This window comes from Micropterus dolomieu, linkage group LG18, assembly GCF_021292245.1.
Source record: "Micropterus dolomieu isolate WLL.071019.BEF.003 ecotype Adirondacks linkage group LG18, ASM2129224v1, whole genome shotgun sequence".
NCBI lineage: Eukaryota > Metazoa > Chordata > Actinopteri > Centrarchiformes > Centrarchidae > Micropterus > Micropterus dolomieu.
The window spans coordinates 18,737,450-18,764,508 of record NC_060167.1 but is presented as its reverse complement, the minus strand read 5'-3'; the positions used below and the strand labels follow the sequence as shown (position 1 = coordinate 18,764,508).

Below are 27,059 nucleotides of genomic sequence, written 5' to 3'. Positions count from 1 at the left end.
TGCAAAAATGTATTAAAAATAATAGACAAATATTGCTGTATTTATTACTGTGAGAGAAAACACAGAATTGTGGCTCTAATATTACAGTAACGACGCAGAACACCCTGAGCTGCTCCAACAAGACTGACAGCATTTGAGTTTTTCCATTCACTTAACTAATTTAATATACTGTATAACAGATGATAACTGTCACATGAAGATTTAAAGCTCCTGCAGTGGTGATGATTTAGACTCCCTTAAAAGCAATTAAATGTTTATCTGAAGTTATATACAGTGGCGGTTATAGTGTACATATGGTATAAAAGCAAAATAAAACAGACAATGGCACAACATTAGCAATAAAATGTAACTATTTCCACCCTCAGGTGTCTGAAACAGCCAAAGTTTTCAGGGCCTGAATCAAGTTTTCTTCTCTGTCTGCCAGCTTTGCGATGGAGGTATGACTATGTGAAGTGCGGCGTTATCTTTTTCCCATTTAAATGCTAATGAGTGTGCTACAATACTAGTCAAAGCGCTGCAGAAACAGTGTGAATTTTTAATATCTTATCACACCAAAAGGTAACAGCTCTCCCAGTGAGGTGGAGGGATGAGTACATGTCCCCTCATTAAATTCTACACAAACGATGTGTCCCTCAGAGAGCGCTGAAGGCCATTCTCTTTGCCACGGCATCCTCAGCTGTCAGTGTGTGTGTGTGTGTGTGTGTGTGTGTGTGTGTGTGCGCGCGCGTGTGTGCTGCTAGTGCACTGCGTGTGGTCAATTGTGTAAGGATGTGTGTGCACTCACATCTGTGCATGCATGCAGATGTGAGCAGCTATATGCGGGTGCACTTGTTTCTTCACCTCATCCGTAATGAACAGCTGTTAATTGCCTCCCCATCATGTGGTGGAGGCAGCAGACAGGGTTTAAGGTTGTCACAGCCTGTTAATAATTACTTTCCATGGCTGGTGGAGTCATTGATGGCAAAGGTTGGAGGGAAATTCATTGAATGTAATGAAACGCATATAAGAGAATGACCTGTGCTCTTATACTGCCTAGATTTGTATTTCCCCACTGGCACCTGTTTCCCTGAAAACCACCAGTGTCTTCTAAGCGCATGTTAATGTAGTTGTGAACCGAGTTGCAGTGGATAAATAAATGTAAAATGGTTCTCATGAACAATCCTCAGAGAACCCAATAAAAATGATAACAATAATCTATGCAGCGATGCCTTCAAGTCCTCCAGGAAAATTACAACATTTTTAAATAGACATGTTCAACTTGGAGTCAAAGTCACATTGTTAAAACTGGCAGCAACATAACTTCTCAAGAGAAAGAAGAATAAAGTCTCCCACCAGCAGTATTCAAACCCAGATTTATAAACCTGGCATCTCCTCTGCAGAACAAAACGGCTTAACGTCACTTTTAAATGTGTTGCCTCTGTGTTCTGGCACCCGATGGTGATCTTTGGTTTCAATATTATCTTTCACATTTTACTCCTCAGATAGCTGCAAGAGAGAAAGCAATGCAAGAAGAAAAACTGGAAAGCATGAGGGACTTTTATGAAGGCGGGCGCTCCTCAAAGCCAGGATTCAATAATTGCTTTCCTCTTGTCTCACGCAAGTGACAGATGGTGAGGCCACCAGAGGCCTGAAGATGGGAATAATATTGTTGATTAAAAAGAAATATAGGAAACAACATGCAGCTGTTGGCTACAAGACAGAGGAGGGAAGACTAAAAGAAAGAGGAAAGAGAGAAAACAGGAATAGATGGCGCTGGGAAACAAAAAGAAGTACCAGTAATGACACAATTAAACTTGGCTGGTCCACACACATTTTGATTGGAGGCTGTTTGAACTGCTGATATGTGAAGTTTGGGGAAAGAGATTTTATTGTTTGACTGATTTATTCTTGGTGAGTCCTGGGGGATTTGGAGTTGTGTTCCAGATATTTATGAAAGTTGTTATTTATTTGGCTGTGTCTGGTGCTCAGACCACCCTTCAAACATGAACGCCCACCTGCATATGTTAAGCTGTGTGCCTCTTTGTGTTTGTGTGTTTGAAAAAAAAAGAGTGATGATGATTTTTCAAGACGGTCCCAAGATTCAGATGGTCTGAAACATATCAATATCTCCTGCCTTGTGTGCATGAGCTCGTAAGTGTGGGGGTAATTGTTTCCCAGAGCTCTTTGCTGGTATCAAGGGAAATTTAACACTTTTAATGGCAAATGCTGATGCTGAGCTCTCTTCTTTCCTCTGCTACCAGCATCAAAGCCTGGAGTCACACTGCGAAGACTCTTTTGCATAGACTAATGTAGTAATTGTCTTTCCAAGACATCTTTCAAAGGACAGAAAACTCAAAGTCGCAGCCAGATATCCGATTTTTTTGTTCACATTTAGCATGAAGGTGCCTTTTCTTTACCAATCCAGTTTATTCATTTATTCCCCTGGACACAAAGGTTAGAAAAAGAAGGAAAGTTGTATAGTATATACCACCCAGTCAGTTAGCTGTGGTGCAGGTTTTATGGTTTGTCACTGTAACATTATCTTTGCTGTGAACTAAAAAACACAATGGAAACAGCTCTACAGCCATGATTCAATGAAAGAAAGTCTTTACATCCTCCAAATTCCTCTCTGATTTTAGACAATTCTGCAATAGTAAAGTCCCTAAGACTGCATGAAACTGCAGCTACTGTATTTATCATTTATGGAATAATAAGCATGCACACTGGGCATCAGCTGCATTGTGCATTGACTGGATGAGAAGTAAAATAAGCCGGTGCGATCAGGGGAGGGATCGAGTGAGATTAAAAGATTTAAGGCTCCATTTGCCCATGAATATCTGATGCCTATCTGAGGCTAGAGCCAGTGATCCTCTGTCAGGTCGTCGAGGTGTCGGAGGAAATCTACCTTATCAGCATCTGGCCACTTTTCAACTGTTTCTTATGTGAACGTGCGGCCACATTCATGTTGTGCTGGAGAGTTATGCAGCAGCTGTTGGCATCAAATGAAAGTTGCTTGTTCACATGTTAAATCATTGGAGGCTTGGTTTTTCTTTCTTCTATGCCTGAGTCAAACTCAAAAGTGATTAATTGTTTATTCAAAAAGCAAACACTATTCCACGCTGTGAGACTGCCAAAACCAGCAGATACTGAACAATTGTTTGGCACAGAGCTGGCATCTGAAAGCTTCTCAGCACAACTCGATGTTGGCTCCAGTCAGCAACTTAAAATCAGTAGCTGGCAGTCACAGGCTAATCAAGTTGTGAAATGACCTCAGTCCTATTTTGATACTCAAGCAGCCATGTAAAAAGAGCTTCCTCTGGACATTCAAAAGAAAAGCTCTCCCTCTAAAATAAACTTCACCCATGGAACTGAAGCATCTGAGTTCAGCATTTAAGACCTTATTGTTGGTTGTAGGTTGCATGGTTGTGAATATTGCCTCTCTCAGATGAAATAAAGCCTATATCACATTAACACAAATTCCCTTGTGTACTATAAAAAAAGCATGTGTATTTTGCATTATTTATTCTGCAATAAAGCCATTAGGACATTTACTTTTGGAAACCTGGAAAAAATAAAAACACAAATTTCATCTGAATATATTGGAGATGTGATATAATGATTACCGGTCAGTGGGAAATAGGGTAAGACCCTTAGGAGGCATGCGCAATTATACGTTGCCAAATGCGTTTAAAGAAATTTAAAGGATATTTAAATACAAAATGTTTAAATTTTTAATGGGCATATATTTATTATTTTATTGTAGCAGAACATTTTGCACAACTCCTCCTAATGCTGAAGGGAGCACGACATCTCTACATCTCCTCCAGCTGCCCAATACCCCACTTGTAGCCTACAGCGTGTTCTTCGTCATTTTAATTGAGTTTACCTCTGTAGGTCCTCTGGAGTGCAAAACGATGCAGAGCAGACTTGTTTTGTGCTAGATTTTGGGGAGGGGCAGGGCGCACTGATGCTAAGGTAGGTTCCCTCCCCCATGGGTGTGTCCACTGCCGGGAGACCTCAGTCTATCCACCTGCAGAAGCCGCTTCCCCGCACTATTCACTTGAGCGCCGCTACGAACGGTTCAACCTCCTCTCCGCCACTCATGTCTCAAGACACAACTCTTTGTTTCTAACCTCCTTCAGTGGAAAATACAGCATCTGTTGATGCGATTTAGAGATCACTTCAAGTTAAGGCGGCCGCGTCAAGTTAATTTAAATCCAAGCTTTGTTTGGCTCTGGGATAATCGTGCAGGATCTGCGGCGGATACACTCGTACTCCTGCGTGCGGACAGACAGAGGAGCTCAAAGGATCTGAGTGGATGGTTTTAAATGTTGGCCAGCTTTATCACAATATTCACTGGACGTAACTAGAAGGTAGGTCATAATGCAAGTTCTGTTTTGATACATGACAAGTCCAAATTAATTATTTGTGTTGAGACAGATGTGCTGATAAATCAGTAGCCACATTTGGTGGAGTCGCGCCAAAGGAGTGATGCCTTCGCTGCATGTGCAAGACAGGCGGCTCTAATATATGAGATTTATTTTAAAAGTTCTGTCAAATAATTTTGTCCTAAATATGTGGACTAGTTTATTTTAAGCAACAGACCTCAGTTCGCTTAAGCCTATTCATGTTTTTGCTGTCTTCTCTGGCGCGTAGGAGGTAGTTTTAAATTTATACTCAAATACAAATTTCAAATACTGCAAGAGCCAAGATCAGTAGCGTGTGTGTGTGTGTGTGTGTGTGTGTTATTGTGTGTGTTCGGTGTACAACGTGAGTTCTGAGGCACTGAAAGTTTTCGCAGCATGTGATGCTGTATCTGAAAGATCTGCTATTCCCAGTGGTCGAGTGTATGTAACTGGTGCTGCTACTTTTCACAATTTAAAGGCCCGACTACTGTCATAAATGACACGTGGTTCATGTTCATGTCCTCATAACTCACAGCCCTGTCGTGCTTTATTTTGGTTAACGGATCTGCTTTGGAGTTCTGCCTTTGGGCTCAATGTGGAACTTGATCGTAAACCCTAACTGACAGTTTGACCTCAGACTCATATCCACGTTTACGAGTAGATCAGTGCCATGCATGGATAATTACAATAAAACACCAGTGCTAAAGTTGTTTAATTGTCTCCAAACGTGGCACAGATATTTCTTTCTGCAGGTTTCGTGTGTGTGTGTGTGTGTAATCGTCCGTACACTGATAACTTCTGAGTCTCCAGATCCTTTTATGGGGATATTATTAACTTCGGCTCCCTTTGTGGCGGGTTAACAGCACGTTGATGGCGCTAATTTATTTGTGAACACTGACAGTGCGCGCGCCAGGCTATACTTGTATACTACTGGTGGAGTTCAGCTCTTGCTGTATAATGTGTAATAATAATTATTGCCCATCCATTTGCCGCGTTCAGAAACACGTTTTGGTCATGTATCCTATTTATGAAAAGTGAGGGTCTGCAGAGAGTGGGGAGGTGCAGGCAGGAAGGAGACTCCTTCCATTCAGACTGTTGCCCTTACAACACACAGAGAAGCAGCAGGCAAGAATAACTGTGGGTGGTTATGAAAGTCACAATACTATGACCGATTCATCTTAATAATCCAGTAGCAATGATGATTAATACATTTTTTCCAGGATTCTCCATCCCTCAAGTTTATGGTTCAGGTTAAGTTACTGTCTACCATGCATGCATGGGTAATCAAAATGCTTAAGATTTTAAGCATTTTGATTCCCCATGCATGCACAGCAAATATAGAAGCATATATAAAACAGATTTGAGTTTTTCAGCTTTGCGTCTCAGTCCCTGCTTAATTTTCTGTCTTGTCAGTGTATGACTTCAGTAAAAGCATAAGAAAACAAACTGGTTTATAATTACTCTTGGACTCTCCTTTTCCTCTGTTAACAAACAGGAGGACAATGTTGTGGGACAAACTGTGCTGGCTACTGGCCCTGCTGGCCCTATCGTCTGGGGGGCTGCCCCCCTCCAGCGAGCCCCTCTCTGCTCCCAGGATCTTCCTGTCCTTCAAAGGTAAGGCACTCACAATACTGCTGTGTCTGTGACCCAGTTTGTTACTTCTGTGTTTCTCTACAGACATGCAGATGCGATCACTGGTGTAATAGTCACTAATGTCACCAGTCTTTTATTTATGGTCTTGTTCAATAACTGGAATGGGTAAACTATTGGCACTAGATGAATTCAGGGCTTGGCGAGCCTGGCATTTACTCCTTCACTGCCTAACAGAGAGCTTGATTGTGTGTTGTGTGAGAGAGGCGTGATGAGAGGGGTGAGGAGATGTGCTGCTGATTGTCCTGACTATTCAGGGCCAGAGAATATGTCTTCATTTAATCGCCTGGCTGTTATTAGTTCCCCAAACAGGCCTTTGTGTGACCTCGGCTCCCTTCTGAAATCAAGTCAGATTTAACACTTGGCTGGGCACACAGTCAGGGTGCAGATCCAGCATGTTATGAATGTTTGCCGGTGCCACATGAGACCCTGTGCGTGTGTTGAACTGTCCTGTTAAAATAAGGTCTCAGCGGTGCAGTCTCCGGTGCTTTGTCATTCCAGCGCCAGCATAGTCATCGTGTCCATGCAAAGCTCTCAAGGTTTGATAGTATCTGCGTCTGAAGTAGACTTTAATAAGCATCTGATGAGTCCCAATCCCTGTCACACCACACTTTAGATCTCAGCTCTGTGCCGAGTTTGAACAGAACACTGAATGGGAAGTGGAGGTTTCGCACCTCCAGCAAATCACGGCACTGAAATCACATATTATAAACTAGTACTTGTTTGGTGTAACTTCATGTCCTGGCCTTTTGCTAAGCTGATGAAAACTTTAAACTGAAGTGCTTTGTCAATGAAGATCTGTGCACTCTCACTTACTCCGCCTTGCTCCAATATTTTGCTTACCTGTTTGTTTTCTCTCTCTTCATCCCTCAAATCCCATCCCCTTCTCTCCGTCCCTAATCAAGTTGGATTTCACACTCCACTAGTCTCACATTTACTTGGTAGAAAGGAGTTCATCTATTTTCTTCTTCTTTTTTTTTTAATTGAGTTCCTTTTTGTTTTTAATTAGTTTTGGAGGTTACTTTATGCCTCACAGAGCAACTTCAGATAGCTGGAGACTAGAAATGCACCTAAGCTGTGCATTCCCTAATTGTATTGGTTTTGCGCCGTACTGCTGGGAATAGCTCTGTAATGTGCTTTTATTAATTTTTTATGTGTCAGTGTACTTAACCAAATAATTGGCTTTTGGTTTCATGATATCTGTCTAGTGCTGGCATACAAATTTGTTGTAATAAGTACCTTCTGATAACATAATCCAGCTAATTTTTTAATAAGTAGTCTTCAATTTGGTGATAAAACAAAACAAGGAGAAAAGCTACAAATATAGCAGCTTGTAGAATTTGTTTTTGTGTTTTGCTGTGTGGTTGAATTAGCTTCTGTCTGTGACCTATAGCCTCACATGTTTATCCATAAAGGTTACACACTATCACTTCCCACTGAATATTTGCATTTTATAAAGCTTGTTGAAAAGGCTATGCTGCTTTTGGCTGAAATCCAAGACTTTAACACGAGAGAACCAATACGTTGTCTTTGCTTTTCAAATATTTGCCCTCTATCAAAGCAACAGACAATGGGTTACATACACAGATACACACATGTGTCTCTGAACATCTTGTATGTCATATATACAGTATTCATACTGCATTTCAGTGTGACCGTCTGTTATAAACACATTGAAATTCCATTCTGCATAAATTAATCTCTGCTTTTCAGCTGAGTTTATTTTGTACTGAGATACAGGTACGCCAGTTTTCCTTAAACTATGAATAACCCCTGCACTTTGGTAATTTGAATTGTAAATAGAATACAGATTAATAGTATGTGTTTGTTGAATGTTCATTCTTGTTCAACATTTAAGCTCCATGTCTGCAAGACCCTTAAATAAAAAAGAACAATCCAGTATCTACATCTTCTGCGCCAGATCTCTTAAAACAAAGGTTCACAATGTAAACATCCATAAGAAACCTAAGCTGATAATTTTGTCTTTTGAGGTTCCTTAAGCAGCTACTGAGTGTGTTTGTGCAAGCTGAGTTATTAACTGTGATAAGGACCAAGAGAGCAAACAGAGGCTAAGACCAAAGGAATGTCCATTCAAAGCTCGCAGGGATAGGTCATCAAGCCCGACTTCAGAAGAGTTGAAAAATAGCACACACGCACACACTTAAAAAATACCAGGCTGCAATGCGTCTCTCAAATTAAACATTGTGTGTTTTCCAAAAAATGTAGAATTTAACGCGCCCGCATCATGCTATATTCTGCACTGTTACTTTTTGTCAGTCGTACATTAATTATTAATATAGTTGAGGTTATGAAAATAACATTTTCAAATGAAAGTGCCAGTTACTGGATGTACTGATGATATTACTGAAACAAAAGGTCACAGTTATGTAGGTGTATTCTCTCGTAAGAGACTGAACGAGGCTGGCTCAGATCAGCTGCTGAGAACTCCTATATTTACTTTTAAACAAGGTCTGTAATCTCATGCTATTTTAGTGCACAAGGGGTTATGACCCTTCAAACAGAAGCCAGTCACACACCCGAGGTTAACTGCCCTCAAACTGTGGGAGAATGGCACCATATTAACAAGTAATAGCTTGTTAGGCTTATCCTCTGGCCCATTTGAAAGTGTTTAACTTTGTTTTTCTTCGGCTTCTTTAGTCCTCGGTGGAACACCTGGGTACAAGGTTAGCTCTGGGAAGAAAGCCAGACAAAGCCAGGCAGTCCTGTAACTGGACTAATTCTCAGGGACAATGTTAAGGTTACTCTAGCCTTTGTGCTTCCCCGACAGTCTTTTTGTTCCATGTAATGGGTCGATGATTGTCACGCCTGAACAAAGGCTTCACTATCATCTCATGTGCGCCCTCATCTCTCCCAGTTTTCCGGGTTAAGATCAGAAAATGGCGAGATGCCCTCCACCTCTTTATTCTTTGAATAATTAGGAGCTGCTACTGAGTTTGAACTACTCTTGTTCTATTTCTGGCTCTGCAACAATAGACCTCATCTTCCACAGATTATGTTTTATAGGCAGGTGTGTGTGTGTGTGTGTGTGTGTGTGTGTGTGTGAGATAGATATATATATATATATATATATATATATATATATATAGTACAGTACACGAGAAGAGCCCTTTGTCAGTGTGACGTTCCTCTATGTAGGTGGTCCTGTACTGTTGGTGTCCTTTTGACTTCTCTGGTGAAAGAGAAAGTTGTATAGTCTTTCCAAGAGATATTACACCTTTTCCACAGGTTGTTAGGATACCAAAGCGGAGTTTATCTCCTTGTACCTCTCACAGCCTGTTTTCATGTGTGTGTCATATACTAGTCTAGCTGCTTCAGTTGTCTTGATCCGTCTCCTTCAAACAAAGGTGAACCGGCTGTATATAACCAGCTACTGATTGGTTGATCATCAGGGAAATGGCAAAAGTTGTTCTCACAACCCAGAAACCTTCCTGCGCTTTGGCTACAAAAGTAATGTCATTAATTAGCTACATTATCAGGGCACATTAAACATATAGTGCATTCTATTACATTTGTGAAACATAATGAGACATGCAGTGAAACCTACTTGGCAAATTGTCACAATTTAATAAACAATTTTGTGATAAATAATTAAATTGGTATTAAACAATGATAATAATAATCACTTATAGTGTGAGGTGCTTGTGTTATTGCTTTGCCTGATGAACATGCCCAAACATGGGGGGGAACAGAGACAACATTGTTGTATAGTTTAAATTAGGATTTTTTTATGGCCATTTTTTTTCTATTGTTTTTCTTTCAAGGGGTTTTCCTGATCCCAAAGAAGAAAGAGTCAGGCATGCATCTTTACATTTATGTAACATGCCATTTCCATCACAATACTTTACAATACTTTTACAGTAATAATCATTTTCATTCTAATTTGATTTCTGAGAGCCATGGAATTCAAGAACATACTTGATTTCCATCATCCATCCATCCATCATGTTTTCTTCTTTCCCAGCAGATAATCATCATTGGTACATCAGTGTAGCAAGTTTGCCCCAGCCTTTTACCGTCCCTCTTCTACATGCATTCCAATTCTGAGAAAATTATGGATGGCAGAAGGTTATTCTAAATGTCTTTTGGTCACGTTGCGGCTCATTTATACAGAGCACTTGGAGGTAATTTGCTCTCTTTGTGTGCATTACGCATGCAACATTGTACCTGTTGGCAACAGTCTGTAGTCCAAAAATCCCTCCCTTCCCTATTATCTCCATTAGAGAATGTCAAGGCACTGAAAAGATTTTCACGGAGTAATGTGTGGTGGCTGTGGCACGCAAGCCTGCAGCAATTATTACAATACTTTGCTACTTTCTCTCAAGAGATGTTGCTGGTGGAGGAGGGGAGGGGGGTAGTGCATCCCAGCAACCTCTGCTCTGCGGGATGCATGCTGTCAAACTATGATTATTCAGGAGAGAAAAACAGAAGGTGACAGCTCCAGTGCTAAATATAGTGTCCTTTCTGTCTCCCTGCCTCGTCGTCGTCCTCCTCTGCCTTTACTCTATACACTCACACCCTCTGTATTTGCTTGTTGATAAGAGGCTGGCAGTGTGAGGTGAGGGAGGAGAGCACCCAGTATGCCGCCCACAGTGGGAGCAAACTGTTTTAGCACACCGAAAAGGTGATAGGGGAGAGGAGCGGCCTCTGAAGTGCCCAGACTTTCCTTGAGAGGAGGGCATGATGGTGAGGGAGCAGGGAAATGTATGAGGGAGGAGTGGGTGGACATGTGCAACTGAGGGCACAGAAAGGTTTTGCATAACATCTCAGCAAACATGCAGTAAGTGCAGTGCTAACTCAGATCGCAGGCTTGAAAGGGAATAATGTGTCTCTATTGTGTAGCCCTTTTTAGTAATTTTCACTCAATGTGTTGCTGGCTCCCCACCCTTTTATGACATCACAGAGACAAATACACATACAAATCATTGTTCCCTGTGAAAAGCTCCAGATTGAAAACAGTTTGTTGTAATTTGAATATTTCTAGACAAGCTGGCAAGCAGAGACCATGCCTAAGCACTTATTAATGCTGGAATCTCCTCCCCTGTGGTGATAAAAATGCACGACATCCAAATGAAACCATAATCATTCTTCTATTTATTATTCCAGTCTTTAGCTATTAGGCATTTTAATCACAGTTTTAATTATTTGTACTGGGGAGGAGCAGATCTACTCATCCTGCTTCCTCAGAAAAAGCTTCCTCTGTGAGATGCAGTGAAGCTCCAAACAAACCATGCCTGTGTACTTTTGGGGAGTAACAATTAAGGTTGTTTGTAGAAGTTTTGGCGCAGGACTAGAGCTGAAACTTAAACTTTTTGAGTCACAAGAGTGTGGCGTAGAGATGTGCTTCCTGGGAAGTTTTATTTTCACAACTCAGGTGACCAACAAAGTACATGATATACAACTACATCCTTTGTACTGATGATGGAGAGTGAAAAAATAGATCAGGACTTTTACTTTACGAACGTCGGATGGTATAGCTTATACCACTTATGAAACTATGTACCAATTAAAGGTTTCCAGGAGTTTTCTTAGTAGGTGATACTTTGGCAGGCTTGATAAATAGCCCTTTCAGCTCTCTCTCTCTGCTGTGAAGAAAGGGGGTGTGTATGTTTGTGTGATAGTGCGTGCTTGACTAAATCTTGGTTTTTGTTTGTGTCTCTTGGTTCCTGCTGCAGCCAATTTTTTAGATGGAAATGTGGCAGACAGGATAAAAATAGTTGTAAGCTACGGTGGTACATCAGACCGATGTCATTTTTTTCCCTCACGTTTGAGGAACTTGATTAGATTGGCTTGTGTAGTCGAAGTGGTTAGTGAAGGCTTTGTAATTGTTTCCCGTCAGCCCTCTGAGCACTTTAGAGCTCCCATAATTCTTGAGGTGCGATTTTAATCATTATTAGAGGCAAATTATTATGCAGGCTGTGATCAGTCTCACCACCTGCAGAAGAAGAGCAGGAGGGCCAGGGAGTTGAAGAGGACAACAGTTATTGTTGTTAGAGACAAAATTGGTAACGGCTTTTACAGAAGGTGGTTTTCTTAAGATTCAAAGTCACAGGAGGAAATGGGAGAGAGTCTTTTAATATTCATGTCAAGTCCATGTGGTTATGTCTGCGTCGTTTGTGTGTGTGTGTGTGTGTGAGTGCTCACATACTTGCAGAGCTTCTGTAAAGAGCTATATATGACACTGCTTTGGTTTGGTTGCCATAGCAGCATCTACCTGTCACTCCTCACAAACCGAATCGGGTTCAAATGATTCTCTCCACAGAGGAGAGGTGGGATGTAATCACAGCGTTGTGCTTATTTCCCCTGATGTCTGCTGTCTCGTCTGCTCTCAGGAAATCCTGAAGTGAAGCAGCGTTGAGGCTTCAAGGCTTAGTTAAGACAAATGAGACAACACATTTGCTAAAACAATAGGCTTTGATAAGGCTGTGGTGTAACCTTGTTGAAGTTGTCGGGGAAGGTTGGAGAGTTTGGTGAGCAAATAAACGAAGGATTAGCTTCTCCTTGTCGAGGCTCCACCCAACTGGACGTGCTCTCCAGATGTGGCTAAGGTGTGGGGTTGGGTTTGCAGCCCGGACTGAAATTAAGGAGACAGCGGGTCAAGGGCACCTCTCAGAGCTTGTTTACTCAGACAGCTATCATTCATTATCATTTGTCTGTCAGTGTTGGGATCCTGTTACTCCAGTGCAATTGACCTCATTCATATGGTGGCAATTGTGAACACTTGGTTTGGGAAACCACTCAGTCATATATAGCTACATATAGTGTGTGTGTGTGTGTTCGTGTGTGTGTGTGTGTGTGTGTGTGTGTGTGTGTGTGTGTGTAAAGTGTTACTTTAACACATATGAGGACCTCAGATCATCTTGCAAAGGTACTTTTGTTATAGCGTAGTCTACAAGGTAAAATGTAATGTCATTCTCTCCATATACAATAGTCAGTATGCACAGGGATGAAATTCTGATACAACAATAAAACAGAAATCACTTGCTCTATCCACTAATTAATTATACAAGCAATAATACGAAGCATTTGCTGTTTCCAACTTCTCAAACACTGGGATTTGTTGTGTTGTAAACATTGTAAATTTGACATCACTTTGGGGTTTTCACAATTATGGATCAAATGATGAATATGAAAATGTTTTATAGATTAATTTATAATGGACTCATTAGTTGCACCCCTAATAAATTTAATGCAGAAACATGATATATATTTGCTTGTAGTGTCTTCAAAGGGCCCTGTGAAGTGATAAGTGCACTATGTATTTTTGTATCAACTATTAAAAAAAACAAGAAAAGCTGTATTTGCTTTTCCAGGGATTACCCTGGGAGTTCAGAGTTGGCTACTGTGTGAATAAAATCACTGGCTTTTGCTTTGTCTCCACATTAAGACTTCTGTCTGAGAAGCAGTTTGGAGAAAAGGGTACTCCTTTTTTTTTTTTTTACATTTTATAGACAAAGTTATTAATTTATTCATTAAAAAAATAACCAACGGATTAACTGATAATGACAATAATCATTATATGCAGCCCTACTGGACAGCTAGTGACTGTTAGAGGTAGAGAGTTCATACTGTTGGAAAAGACAACTGTTTGGCTGTCCTATCTGTGATAACAGGTGTGACTAAAGTTACATTAATAGAGACAGGCTGCAGGAGAGTTATCTGAGGAGCTATTGTTGGTATCATGTGTCTAAGCCTCATCACAGTAATGTTATATGAACTTGACATGAGTGACTATAGATTTATAGTCTATAGTCTATAGACCCGTCCCTCCATAGGCAGAGACTGATATGTTGAACTTGAGGAGCTCGTCTTGTTCCAGCTCAGACATCATCTAGGAGGAGAGGTAGCAAAGGATAGAGAAAGAGAGACAGAAAGACATAGGCAGTCAGATAAGGAGTGCAGGATACCATGAGACAACGGTCAGGAAGATAGAGTTAGTGGAGGAAAATGTGAAGGGAGCAACAGAGCAGACGGGGGCTCTGAGAGTGCTAATGGACTACAGGGCATCAGTGTCAGGTTTGCTGTCTCAGCCAGAGCGTGGATAGATGGAGGGATTTGAGAATGAGAAGGAGGAGAGGACTGTGGGGGCACAACTGCATACTCAGGACAAATTGTGTGTCTGCTTCCCATTAGCGGTGTGTAAGTGTCGGTTGAGATGGTTTACCTCAGCTGGTGACTGCTCGGACTATTCAGCTCCGTGCCAATGCCCCGGCAATAACCTCGCACTGCAAGGTTTGATGTTAGAGTCAATGAAAAGTGCTGACTTTATTCACACTTGCATATTGTCATACAGATTGTCTCCGAAGAAGTGTTGTAAGTATATTGGCTCTGGGGAACATTTGGCCTAAAGCCCAAGTGCTTTCTAAACCATACATCTATTCATCGACAATAAAAAATTATGTGAAGCCAAAGTACAAATTTGTGCTAATATTTCTTGTTGCTGAGTGTTTACACGATCAGAATAGCTTGCACAGTGCCAGTTTGGATAAGTTTTATGTGAAGTGCTTCGTTTCATGATAGGTCAAAGTGGTTTTTAGGCAGAAATTTTTCAGGTGTGGGAGATTCAGACTTACATTCCATCAAGCCTCTCTTTGTGTACAATATGTGTTGGATAAAGACCAAGTAGCTGTCTCTGTGATTATGGGAGAAATTAGGCCTGTGGTTGAGCATGACCATGATCCTGTGGGAGGTTGCAGTAGTGCTGTCTCACTATTGGATTAAAAAAGCCGGAACATTCCTCCTTCTCCTCCTGCTCCTGTCATAGCTGCATTTTGTCTTTTTCACTTCAGCCCTCTCCTACCTTCATACGGTGTACATATATTCTCTCTGAGGATGCATAATTGGTGAAAACTGAGCCCCAGTCAGATGCTAACATCATTACAAAGCCCACCTTCAAGGTTCGAGATGTAAATGCTTGGTAAATAGCAAAGCCTTCCTTGTCAGATTGATCTCGCTTCAATCGGATTTGTATTCCCCATGTTCCATTAGCTGCTGTGGCTTCAGGCAAGTAATACCCGAGTTTGAAGGTCAGGCCTCTGAGTGAGATCACCCCTGTGTGGGCGAGAACCCCCTGAACCCATCTCGTCCTGGAAGAGCAACGGAGGAGGAAAGGCAGAATGTGGTGGAGCATGATGCTTCCAGGCCTTGTTTTCTGGGTTCATGCACTGATGGGCTTCCTGATAATGTGCTGATTGTGGAGAGGAGGAGATGGCCTCTCATCCCTGATCATTGTGGCGGTTGCATTGACGTGATGCCAGGATTTTTTCCATGCGTGCCCTTTTCACGCCCCTTTGCCTCCGCTCTTTGTTAGTCAGCCCTGTTCTCAGGAACCCTCTCTAGGTGTCCTTAATGGTATGTTGGCAGTGTTGTCCAACGTATATGTGGCATATGTGTGTGCCTGTGTGACTGCATACATATGTATGAATGAGAAATAGGAGTAAGGGCCTCCTATGTTGCTGTTGTTTTTGTTGTTGTTGGTGTCGACGCCTCACTCATCCCCATGAATGGACTGCTTGGTCTCAATAGAAGTGGGGCGTTTGTGTGGGCTGGGTCCATCATTCATTTACTTCATTCATGTCCCTGGGGAAGCGGAGGGGGAGTGGCATATAACACTGGCACGGCATTAACGCTCAAAGCATCTCTGTCTGTCCTTTTCCTCCCTTGGCTCGCTCTCTCTCTCTGTCTCTCGTCGTTCTCGTCTCTCACTTTTCCTCCTCTTGGCACAAATGCTGAAACACTCATCACTCAAAGCTTGGCTCTGATCCTGGGCTTTCATGTTCTGTAGGACTTCATGTTATAGATGAATTGATGTGCTCCTCTGGACCATGTGCTTCACCGCACTACAATGATAGAAGACCACAGACAGCCCCTCAGAGGGCTTATAGGAAGCGGCACCTCCTGGCACAAACACAGAGACACAAACTTTTTTCCATGGCTGACAAATCTAGTTTTAATGTGGTCGTCTCAGCTGAGAGTCACACAGAGGAAACAAAAAAATGTCTTTTGACACTGGGAAGAACTCCAACCCAAATGATGCTTTGTTCAAGTGTAATCGCATTTAGATAGTATAAAAAGCTTGGAATTCATTGGTCCATGACTTTTGATTATACCAATGTCTGGCGTAAAGGATTGCTTCACAGCGTGAAATTTACCTTTTCACCACCGTAGCCGGATTATGCTCTCCTATTAAACCATTTATGCATGATTAATTGCACAAACCACTGCAATGCATTATGAGCAAATTCGACCATAAAACAACAGGAACTACACCACACTGCTGTGGTGTTTAACAGGATTGTTCCGTGTCACGAAAAGCCATATTATTTAGTTGCAAAGATACATGCTCTAGTTCCATACTAGCCTAGCATTAGGTTTTTACACATATTCATATTATTTATTCATCCTGTTGTACTTCACAAACAGGAATTGAGGAATCTACATCTGTTAGCTTCTTCCAGTTTTTGTGTTAAGGTGTTGACATCAGTCAAACTCTGGGCAAGACAGAATATGTTTCTCCAAAGATTGGATCATTCCTTTAAAACTATTAAAAGCAGTGGAGGTTTTGAAAAGGTTATCTCAATGCTGAATATCTTAATGATGTAATAAACACAGAGACTGTTTTAATCATTAATCCACAAAACGACATTGAGATAAGGAAGCAGCTGTGGAGATAACTTCTGGGTTTGCCTATACCATAGAAATGTCCATCACTGGACATCATTTGTATTTGTGATGGACTGGCCTTGACACATCTTTGGTATCACAGTAGTCCTGTGGAAGTGACACCCACCTGGCAGATTCAGTTCAAATCTTGGTGCTACACTTTTTACATTTTTGTATTTATTACAGTGACGATGAAAATGCCATTTCTCAGCGCTCCCATTCTTCAGATGATCATAACCACACTGCTGGAAAAGCTACAAGAGAAAATATGGCAAGCTGCAAACAAACAAGCCCCAAGTAGAAAAAAAAATTGTGTCTGCTGTTCAGATCTGATGAATGAAACACTGATAACGAAGATAGGAGATGGGAGTGTGAGAGAGGGCAAGAGAGGCCACTCATGACAGAAAAGAAGTTTCTCTCTCCATTCCTGGTGTAGATCCCTCTCTGTTTGGTTGCCTTATCAGTGCAGAGCGGATGGCTAAGCACTGATTTATGAGAAGGTATGACAGCGTAAGATAAGAGGGTTTTTAGCCTCCATGTGAGCAATCACTGGCCTCCTTCAACACCCCATATGAGGACGGATGGAGGGACTGTGACTAAGACTTCCCACTGTCACGCATGTTGCCTACAAGCTGATAAGACTCTAGCCTCCCTCTCTTTATATCTTGCAATCTCTCTCTCTCTCATTCACCAATCAAAACAGGCACTTCAAGCTAATACTTTTCTTTTTCTTTTTTTCAAAACTGTCTGGACACCTCCCACCTGGATGTTTAAGCACGGACATGTTGCTTTCAGGCTAAGTGTGAGCCTGAAGACAAAAAGCTACAGACTGCTGAATCCTACTGTAAAAAGTAACAGACTGGTTATGAAACACTACAGCTGTGAATTTGTTGTGTCATGACCATTTAACTGTTGGAAAGGTCATTTCAACTTTTCTTATCTATCTCCATGTGTTTGAATATTAAATCTCACTGAGCAAAACTGCTAACAATAACATGCCGGAGGAATCACAGGGATTTTCTGATTTGCTGCTGGTATTTGGGAGCATAGCCTGTAATCTGAGCAGTGGGCAATCTCATTTGCCCATTTCAGGCCTGGTGTGCAGAAACTGCTGTGTAGTGTTGACATGAACGTGAACCAGAGGCCTTGATGTGGTTTGTGTAGGGAAGATATTGCATTGTGTTTTATGATTTAATCCATCTTTTACTCTCTTCCTAGCTCTAAACAAGCTTCTCAGTTTTGCTACTTGTGCCTCATTTGTCTGCAAAACCTCACCACTCAACCTCACTCTTTCATTTGGGAAACATATCTTTATTTATATGAATTCATCACTAACAAGAGCTATTAAAATATTCTCTCCCCATTGCCGCTAAGCAGCCGCACTCTGCACATCGGCCCTTATGGTCACGGGTGAGGAGAAGGTCGCAGGGTCACAGGGGAGGATGTCCCATCTGTCCATCAAACATGAAAGCCTCCAAATCAACAGGCGCTGGTGTTTTAAATGGGAGGGGTCAGTGCGTCAGTCAGCGAGGGGAGTAAAAAGGCCGTGGATTACACAGACAGAGAGTAATCTATAGGTCTGTCAGCCTGTCAGTCAGCCTTGGGTAGCTTTGCTTTAATTGCAGGCTGGGATGAGAGAGTGGGGCCCGCCTTTAGCAGACAATTCACATTATCCATTAAAGATGTAATGGCTGCCAACATGTTTCATCTTGAATGACATTTTTTTGCTTTCAAAGCACATATTTAACCTATTGGAATGTAAATGGTTGTTTTAGCCTGTAATTATTTTCTGTGAAGCTCCCTCATTTTAAAGTAATACAGGCCTCATGCTGAGGAATATCATCACATGCAACATTCCTCTGGTCACACACTTAGTGTTTCCTTTTTGGAGGATACTTTAACAAACATAACTGACAGCTCTAAGGTTGTCTAAGTTGTCTGCTGTTGTGAGAGATTACACTTCACCTTTTTGCTGTTTTCTGCAACGGTGCCTCCCTTCACACCTTTGATAAGTACAGCTATCACCTTGTCAAATGCTCATCTTCTCGGAGACCCCTTAGACAAAAGACAGGTGGCATATGATGATAGGATTGAAAAGGTGGGGGCGTCCCAGTAGCTCACCTGGTGGGGTGAGTCCTTACTGCCATGGCACTATCTCAATAAAGCAGAAATCTCCCAAAATAATGACAAAAAGAATACTGCAAATGTGAAAACAACTATGAGAAATATTTAGCATCTGGTAAAAGCTTAAAGATGGATGTGACTTCATGTTCTCTTTGTTTGAATATGTCCCCAAACCCAACCATTTCCATAACAATGTTCTATAGCATTACCACTGTCTGCATTCCTTTCTGCCATCTCTTCCCCCTCTTCAGCCCCTTTTCCCTTTTGCTAAAAATCCGCTTCAATCCCACTACCATCATCTCCATCATACAGCCACTCTTCCTCTTTGAAAAGATGAATGCCCTTGACTGACGGTCATCATCCCCCACTTTGTTTTCTCCACTCCTCTGCTTCCATTTATGCCAAACAGAAGGACAGACAGCAAATGGACAAGTTAACATGGATGCTCTGTCACTCACAGGATCCAGTCAGCTTATTCTCACCACTTGGCCTCCCGACTTTATTTTCTTCCCACAGCTTTCACTAAACTTTCCTGCTGTGTTTTATTGAATGTTTGGACTAAATCTCTCTGTGTGTGCATGGGTTTGTGTCTAGTTTTTTTGTTAGTGTATTAGTCTAAGGCTGTATTAAATGGCCCTGTCATGCTTGTAAATGTACAAAAATAACAACTGTTGTTGTTGTTGAAAGAGATGCATACAAAAGATGGTTGTGATGAAAAGAGGCAGTGGATGCTGTCATCTGCAGTCAGACTCAAAGACAAAGATAAAGTTGTTGCTTGTTCTGGGAAGGATTCTGTGATAGAGGATACTTAGTATAGTGTTGGGCCCAAACCCAAGAAGTGAAACCCTAGCAGATAACACCTTACATTTGTGAGGCTCAAGCTGCTCTCACCCAGACCAAGAAGAAAACATAATATTGTTCTTTGGCAGCTCCCAGGTAATAACAGCTCAGAAGTTACTTGTAATAACTTGTCAGGGAATCTGCATGTTTTTGTTTGAGAATAAACTCGAGAATCATTCAAGTATGTTCCTGGTTAATTTATTTTTCTTAGCCAAGCTTGTGGTTTCAGAGCTTACGAGACTGGAGAGGCAGAATTTGTACTCCGAGTGTAATTACCATCAGAATCATCTGCTGAGGTCAATGCCATATTGATTTGTTGATTCACCAGTGCATAGTCAGCTACTATGGAATGGATTACTAGAGGAATGTTATGTTTGATCTGTTTGCAAAGAACTTTTTGTGCTTTTTGAAAAATCTTGACCTCCTATGTTCATGTAAGTGTCAATCAACCAGGACTTGGAGTGGCTGCTACCTACCAAATATTGAAATTTTATTGGATATCTCTGTAGTACTAATCAAAGAGAAAATGAGTTTAGCCAGAAATTATGTACTGTATTTGAAAACAAGACAACAGTCAACAGCCATGCTCGTGGCTTTGTAACGCCATCATGCTCACAATGACAGTGCTAACATACTGATGTTTTAGCAGGTACGTCTTACTTCACCATGTTAGCATGCAAACATTTTCCAATTAGCAGTACAGCAGAGGCTCATGGGAGTGTGTCGTGGCATTTAGAAAACCTGATGCTGTATAGTGTTGGTGAGATGATTGTAATGAAATACTCAAACACAATGAATTTCATGGTAAACCATCCAATATTTGTTGGGCAATTTTACTAAAATCCACGAAAGGCACTAGAAGAAAAAGTCATTCATGTACATCCTGTGGTAACCAGGAATGTTCATAAAAAATGCCAATCCATGTAGTAGATATTGAGATATATCACAGGGTAAGTGAAAATTTTCAGGAAAAGTCAGGCAATCGCCAGAGTCACTAGGATTCATCCTCTAAGGACCACAAATGTCTGTACCAAATTTCATGCCAATCCATCCAATAGTCAGTGGTATTAAAGTGGTGCACCGGCCAACAGACCAACATTGTATTGACTATAGCCATGCTGCTTGCATGAAAATTTTATCAAAGGTCTATCATCTAAAGACTCAAGAATGTGGCAGCACTGTGTAGAAAAAAACTGTTGGAAGGATATTTCATTTAGAAGGTAATTTCAGCTGGTGTGAGAAAGACATGGATGTCTTATGGTTATGCACGCCTGTCTCAGTCTTCATGGCAAAACTCCCACTCACTGTTAACTGAGCACAAAGCCTGTCAGACAAATGAGCAGGTCCTCGCTGCAGGCCCCGACTCCAACACCCCATCTGAGGACCATGCCACGCTGCTCAACAACCAGCCGCCTGATTGTTGAACATTATCTGGTTGTCCCCTGCCTGTCACATAGCATTAGCACACGAGGCTCGACCCAGGATCTGTGCTGACACGTACCTGGTCGGGGGTGACCCTGCCTTTGTCTAGCAGCGACGTGGGGTCAAGTGGATGTATGCAGCAGCAGGGCATGCAGTATTATGTCGACCGTGCAGAAGCAGATGGGCTTCTGGAAATTGCCCATTAGTGGCTTGTTGTATGATAACGCCACAGATGCTGGTGACCCTGGAGCTCAGCTAGCTGCCCTGGCTGGCCATTTGGGACCGAGTGCACGTTTATATTCACTTCACAAATCTCTAATTGACCATCTCGTAACATACAAGCCATGTCCTGAGCAATGCAGAATTTCAATTCAACTGCTTCAATGTGTGTTTATTGGCTTAGTTCAAAAAGCTTTACAACCTCTCTCGATGTAGCTGAAGACACACACAACAAAACATCCCCAGCTCAGCTCTTGACAGTGGCCTTTGTTGCTTATCATCCTGTCGCTGTCTTCAGGGTAGCTGACAGAAACGCTGCATGTTATGTGTGGACAGTGGAGACAAAGTCATTCATTAAAATAACTTAAATGCCATATTAGCTCAGAAGCAGCAATGAAATGCACTAAAGTGTCATTTAGTGGTCCTTGTTGAATATGCCATCATGACACGTCCTCCTCCTTGAGTAAAAACACTAGCTGAGTGAACCACATAACCACAAGAATTTTTTTGTCAGCTTTTGAGAGGTTTGCTTAAAACATGCACAATATTTGGATGAAAGCATAACTGTTGGATCTCATTAGACATGTTTCTTGTTAACCCTTTCTTGAATTAAAAACTTTTAATGGATGAACCACAAGCCTGACCGTGATAGCAAAATACATCATCACCCCACTCACCATGCACGCATTTCCCCCATCGCCCTGCTTCTTTCACCTGCGGCATGCTGGGTGTTAAAGAAAGGAGGGTGTGTTATCTCAAGGGGTTGGTATGCAGACAGGGGCTAGTAGATGTTAGCAGGATCAGACAAGCTGAGGAAGAGGAAATGTGTCAGAGGAAGCTAGGTGATGAATCAAAATTGCATTAACCAGGCATAGAGAGGGAGATTTAAGATAGATTGGAATGCTATTATTTTTTGGAAGAGCTGCACGCATGACAACATCTTTAAAGAATCCGTACAATGTCTTGGATGGTGTTCAAGGCTGGTGGAAATGCTCAAACAGGAGCTTGATGCATGATAGGAAAGTGATGAATGATGATGAGATACTTGTTTCCTCATCACTCCTCAGTAAGAGATAATTTGGCTTTTTTTTGTAAAATAGAGGAAGCAGCGTTTTGGTTATCTGACTTTGGCCATTGCTTGCTGTAAATTGAAAATCTGCCAAATGAATGGATTGAGAAGACTTAAAGGAAGAAAATGTTTTGCACTATTTAATATAAGAGCGCTCTGGTCTTAACTGCAGTCACATCTCAGTATCAGAAGATCGTATCTGGACCAGGAGGATTGAACCCTTCCACATAAAAGCACACTTGTGTCTCTACTTATTTCAGTTCTTCCACCCCTTTTTCACCACCCAGGTACCACAGAGATTATTAAAGTGCACTGCCTCAGACAGCAACTCGGACTCAGCAACAAGTCCTTCAAATTAAAAGACAACATGCATAATTTGTCTTTGATTGATGCATATAAGCATTTTCTGATTGGGGAAAAAATACTGACAAGAAAAATAACAAGTTTTCTGATCTGACACTGCTTTGATTAAAGAGGTGGTATTATGCTCATTTTCAGGTTCAAAATCTTAATTAGGGGTTGTACCAGAATAGGTTTACATGATTTAATTTTCTAAAAACACCATATTCTTCTCATTCTGCACATTGCTGCAGCTCGTCTTTTCACCTTAGGTGTTGTACGCTCCGCTCTTGAGCTACAGAGTGATGCATCTTACTTGTACAAAATCTTTGTTGGGAGTTGCACAGGTAAGGACTACTAGCCAATCAGAAGCAGAGAAGGGCGGGTCGTAAGAAACAAGGTAGTGTGATCCAAATCAAAGCCGCTTCAGACTGCGACCGTAACCTAGCAGATGGAAGTTACTCACAAGTCCACAACCACACAACATCATTGTTCCACATCTTACCATCAACCACTACAATAATCACTTCAATAAATTTCAATATTTAAATTTTACATAAAAATTGGCCAAACAATTTGATGATGCTCAGTAGCTTTCACATCAGGTGTAACAATAGCATTATAGCTATAACTTTAGCTGTGTTAGCCAACGTTTACAACAACTCCGTACTTGAACAGTCTGAAGTTACATTGCCGTGTTTATTTTAAATATAATTCACAACCAATAAAGCATACTTACAGGTTGTGATTGTGAATTTCCATCCCAAACAGAGGCAGAGTTGCATCGTCTTTTAGGACTAAACATTGAACTGTTGCCGGTGTTCCGATGATCTATACTGCCTTGCTGTCAAATGCTACCATAGCGCAAATCGATAGACTTGACTCTACTCTGCCCTGCTCCGTTTTCCGTTGCAGATAGTACCCAGAGATAGTACATAGCTTGTCGTCATAGCGACGCCACACTCAACTGCCGCAACGTAATGTTGAATGCGAAACACACACCAGCGATCCACACAGCTTTCTCTTTCTCAAGTCAAAACGTTTCAACATTCCTCAAAATGTAAAGACAGATAAGCGGTATGAAAACCTTCCAGCTGTGTTTTCTTCTGCCGTTGTTGCTGTAGCGGTCTCTGTGACGGCGGGAGTAGAGGGCTCTGTGAGCGGGCGGCTGTCCCTCCTCACACGCTCCTCCCGCGGGTTGGCACAGGCTTCCCCCGCAGCCACTTGCGGAGCTCCTCAACATCAATATTCAAGCACATTTTTGTTCCGCCATCACTTCTCGTAAAACTGTCAATATTCAAAATCTACACAGTTGATTTCTCACCTCCAAAACTTCTCAGAAGTGGATTTAGTGATGAAAGTCCATACGAAAACTGTAAAATATAAAACTTTCTGTTGCTGGCCTCTGTCTGGCACACGCAATGATGATGCAGTGAATAGTGAATATTCTCTCTGACCAATAAACCGTCTGTCGAGTTTTCAAGTTCCATTTTAGTATCCCTCAGCTCGCTTGGAAAAAGTGCTTGGAAGCAGGTACAGGTACAACATTTCTACAATGGAAAACCAAACAAAGGCGAGTCAAGCAAAGTCCAGCTGGTACTGTGCAGTGGAAAAGCGGCTTAACTAAAATCAAAGGGCCTCCGCTCAGACTAGCTTGGTTTGAGGGCGTGCCTGACCCCGCTAGCCGCTTGGCAAGCTTTATGACGCGTTTTCATTGTGACGTCACAGTGAAGAAAGGGAAACGGCTGGACTACAAACGAGCCGTTTTCAAGCAGTTCAGAGCAGTGCTTTCTGTGGGAGATGGGAACTCCCTTTGGACCGGACTTTGGGCTTTTTCACTTTGCAAACCTGTTACGTGCACAAAAAAGAGATATAACTCAATAAAGGAGAGGGGAAAAGCCAAAAAGCATAAGGTTCAGTTTGGTTTATGCACAAACATCTCGGTCATGGTTAAAAGGAACAATGTTGACTGTCAGTAGGCAACAGGAAAAGAACAGCGTCCTCCCGTGTTGATTTGTTGATCCATCTATCTTGACCGCCTCCATGTGCAGACTTTGTGGCTTTATAACATCTTACAACACTATTGTATCCTTTATCCCAGATGGGCAAGAGTCATTATTCCCATGGCTGGTTTTTGGGCATTTGCTGGGAAGACATTCTGCCCGGGGTGTCTACCATAAATGCTACATCAGCATTGCACTACCAGAGCTAACACCCCTCCCACCAGCTAGGTAACTGTTTTACAGGCATATATATTTATACATACACATATATAGCACCTTCCAAACACTACAGTCATTCAAAGTGCTTTATGGACACAAAGATAGAAAAACAGATACAAAGGTACTTTATTACGGAAGCCCTAAGCAGCCATCGATTCATATCTTTATTTTACTCCATTTTCCTGTGATAACGGGATAATTATCTCGTGATCTCAAGATAAATAAGATTGTGAGTTTGATCCTCATAGGAGACTCATTTTTTATTTTTTATCTTTTTCATATTCATCTCCAACAAAGTTGTTATGAAGATGACTGATTCATATGCTCACAATTAAGCACATGCTGGAGTGTGCGCATCCCAGCGATTGGTCCGCATTCATCAACCTATGGACTTTTCATTTCCCCATCATCCCCAGGGAGAGGAAATTCATCCAATTCTCATTCAGGGGAATCCATTTAACTACACATTTCCTGACCGCTATTTCAGAATCTTTGAAATAGCCGTCGGGAAATGTGTGACTGGATTCCCCTGAATCTCTTCATAACAACTTTGTTGAAGAGAATGCAAGGTCTAGGCTCTACCAACTAAGCTAATTACTGACTCAGCAAATTACCACGAAATTATCATAAAGAAAGGCACCGGCCGACCCCTGTATGTCAGCTATGGTTCGTTATCTCGATCATGAGAAAAATTGATATTACACAATTAAAATAATGAGATTAAAAGAGAAATGTATTGGACTGAGCTAAAAAACTTTGGCCTCATAGAACAGGAATGTTTTGAGACCTGACTTAAAGGACTGTAAGGTGCTAGCCAGTCTCAGGTGTTTTGGGAGTATTTCCAGAAACTCATATAAGCAAATAGAGGGCATCTTGTATGTCTTGTGCTGTGCTCATTTGGCCTATATCTGTAGTGAAAATGTTAGACATAGCTTCTTAAATCCTGTATGTGCTATCTGGTTAACGTGAAGTCTGTCTGTACGGTAGCCAAATCTTGCTTTCTCATTACTTCATCCACCCATCTCTTTTCAGGGGTAAACATGACATTTGAGAAGTTCCCGCTCGTCTCTTTCCACTCCTGCTCTCTACCTAAGCTGGCAGCTGAGATCTCAATCAGTGTTTTTGTGTATTTGTGCACACAATCAGGGTGTTTTGTCCTACGTCCAACTCATGATTAGAATACACATTGGAGAGCCTCTGCGCGCCTTTGTGAGCTGTGTCTTTTGCCCCTTCAACGGCAGTAGAGGGGATCTGAGCCCCTCTACTGTGTTGGCTGTACAGAGGAGCTCTCTGAGTTCGACTCAGAGTTTCCATGGCTCTCTCCTGCCTGCTTTGATAAATTGATGTTCTTAGGTTCGCTGTCAGGCTACTTGCCACGTCGGGCCCCCTCCCTCCATTCTCACTCCTCTACCATACCATTTGCTGTTGCATGTGAAAAATGACCACAGGGAATATAGTGGATTTTCAATGCCGGACTGGAGAGTGGAACACCCAGAGAGGGAGAGGTGGCTGTTGTCCCCAGTGGACTGTGAGTCAACACTTGCTGCTAATGGTCTCTCTAAATTTACCTCCTAATTACCCCCCTCTTATTGCCCCCAGCTAGCAACACACTGGCCATGACCTTGATGCATGAGAAAGCGAGAGGCCATGCTTAAAATGATGCTTTGTTCAGTTCTGTTTAAAATCAGCGAGAGGAGAACTGATTTATAGACAACTTGGCTCAGAAATTAAGCAGATCTTAACACTTCCAATTGAATAGAGGATTAAGAGAAACCATAAATAGGAATGAACAGACTCTTCTAAGAAAGCTGTGTGTGTGTGTGTGTGTGTGTGTGTGTGTGTGTGTGTGTGCAGCTGAAAGAGAGGGAGAGTATTTGTTCTGAGCACCAGGTCAGAGGTCAGCCAGGGAGAGGAGGATTTTTCACTTATTCACACCAACTCTGTCTCATTATTCATGCCTTTCCATAATCCCTCTAACCTGTGTTGTCACCGCTGACCACTGCCGCCACCCTGACCTGCTCGCTGCAAACGACAGCACAGCTACAACAACAAACACAGCTTCATCATAATTACAGCGGCTTGCAGCATCTGCGCAACCCCAATCCCACT

General features: G+C 41.9%; 1 protein-coding gene across 2 annotated transcripts in view; it reads left to right on the top strand.

Moving 5' to 3' along the window:
* The first annotated feature begins 3,958 nt into the window (after positions 1-3,958).
* Positions 3,959-27,059, top strand: part of sema3fa (sema domain, immunoglobulin domain (Ig), short basic domain, secreted, (semaphorin) 3Fa) — a 54,495-nt gene continuing 31,394 nt past the window's right edge. Inside the window, exons 1-2 of one of the 2 annotated variants that reach the window (XM_046076452.1) lie at positions 3,959-4,352; positions 5,881-5,999. In XM_046076452.1, the coding sequence (XP_045932408.1) occupies positions 5,888-5,999 (112 nt within the window). In that variant the 5' untranslated portion in view covers positions 3,959-4,352; positions 5,881-5,887. The remainder of the gene's footprint in view (positions 4,353-5,880; positions 6,000-27,059) is intronic. The other variant, XM_046076454.1, reaches the window with a different exon arrangement.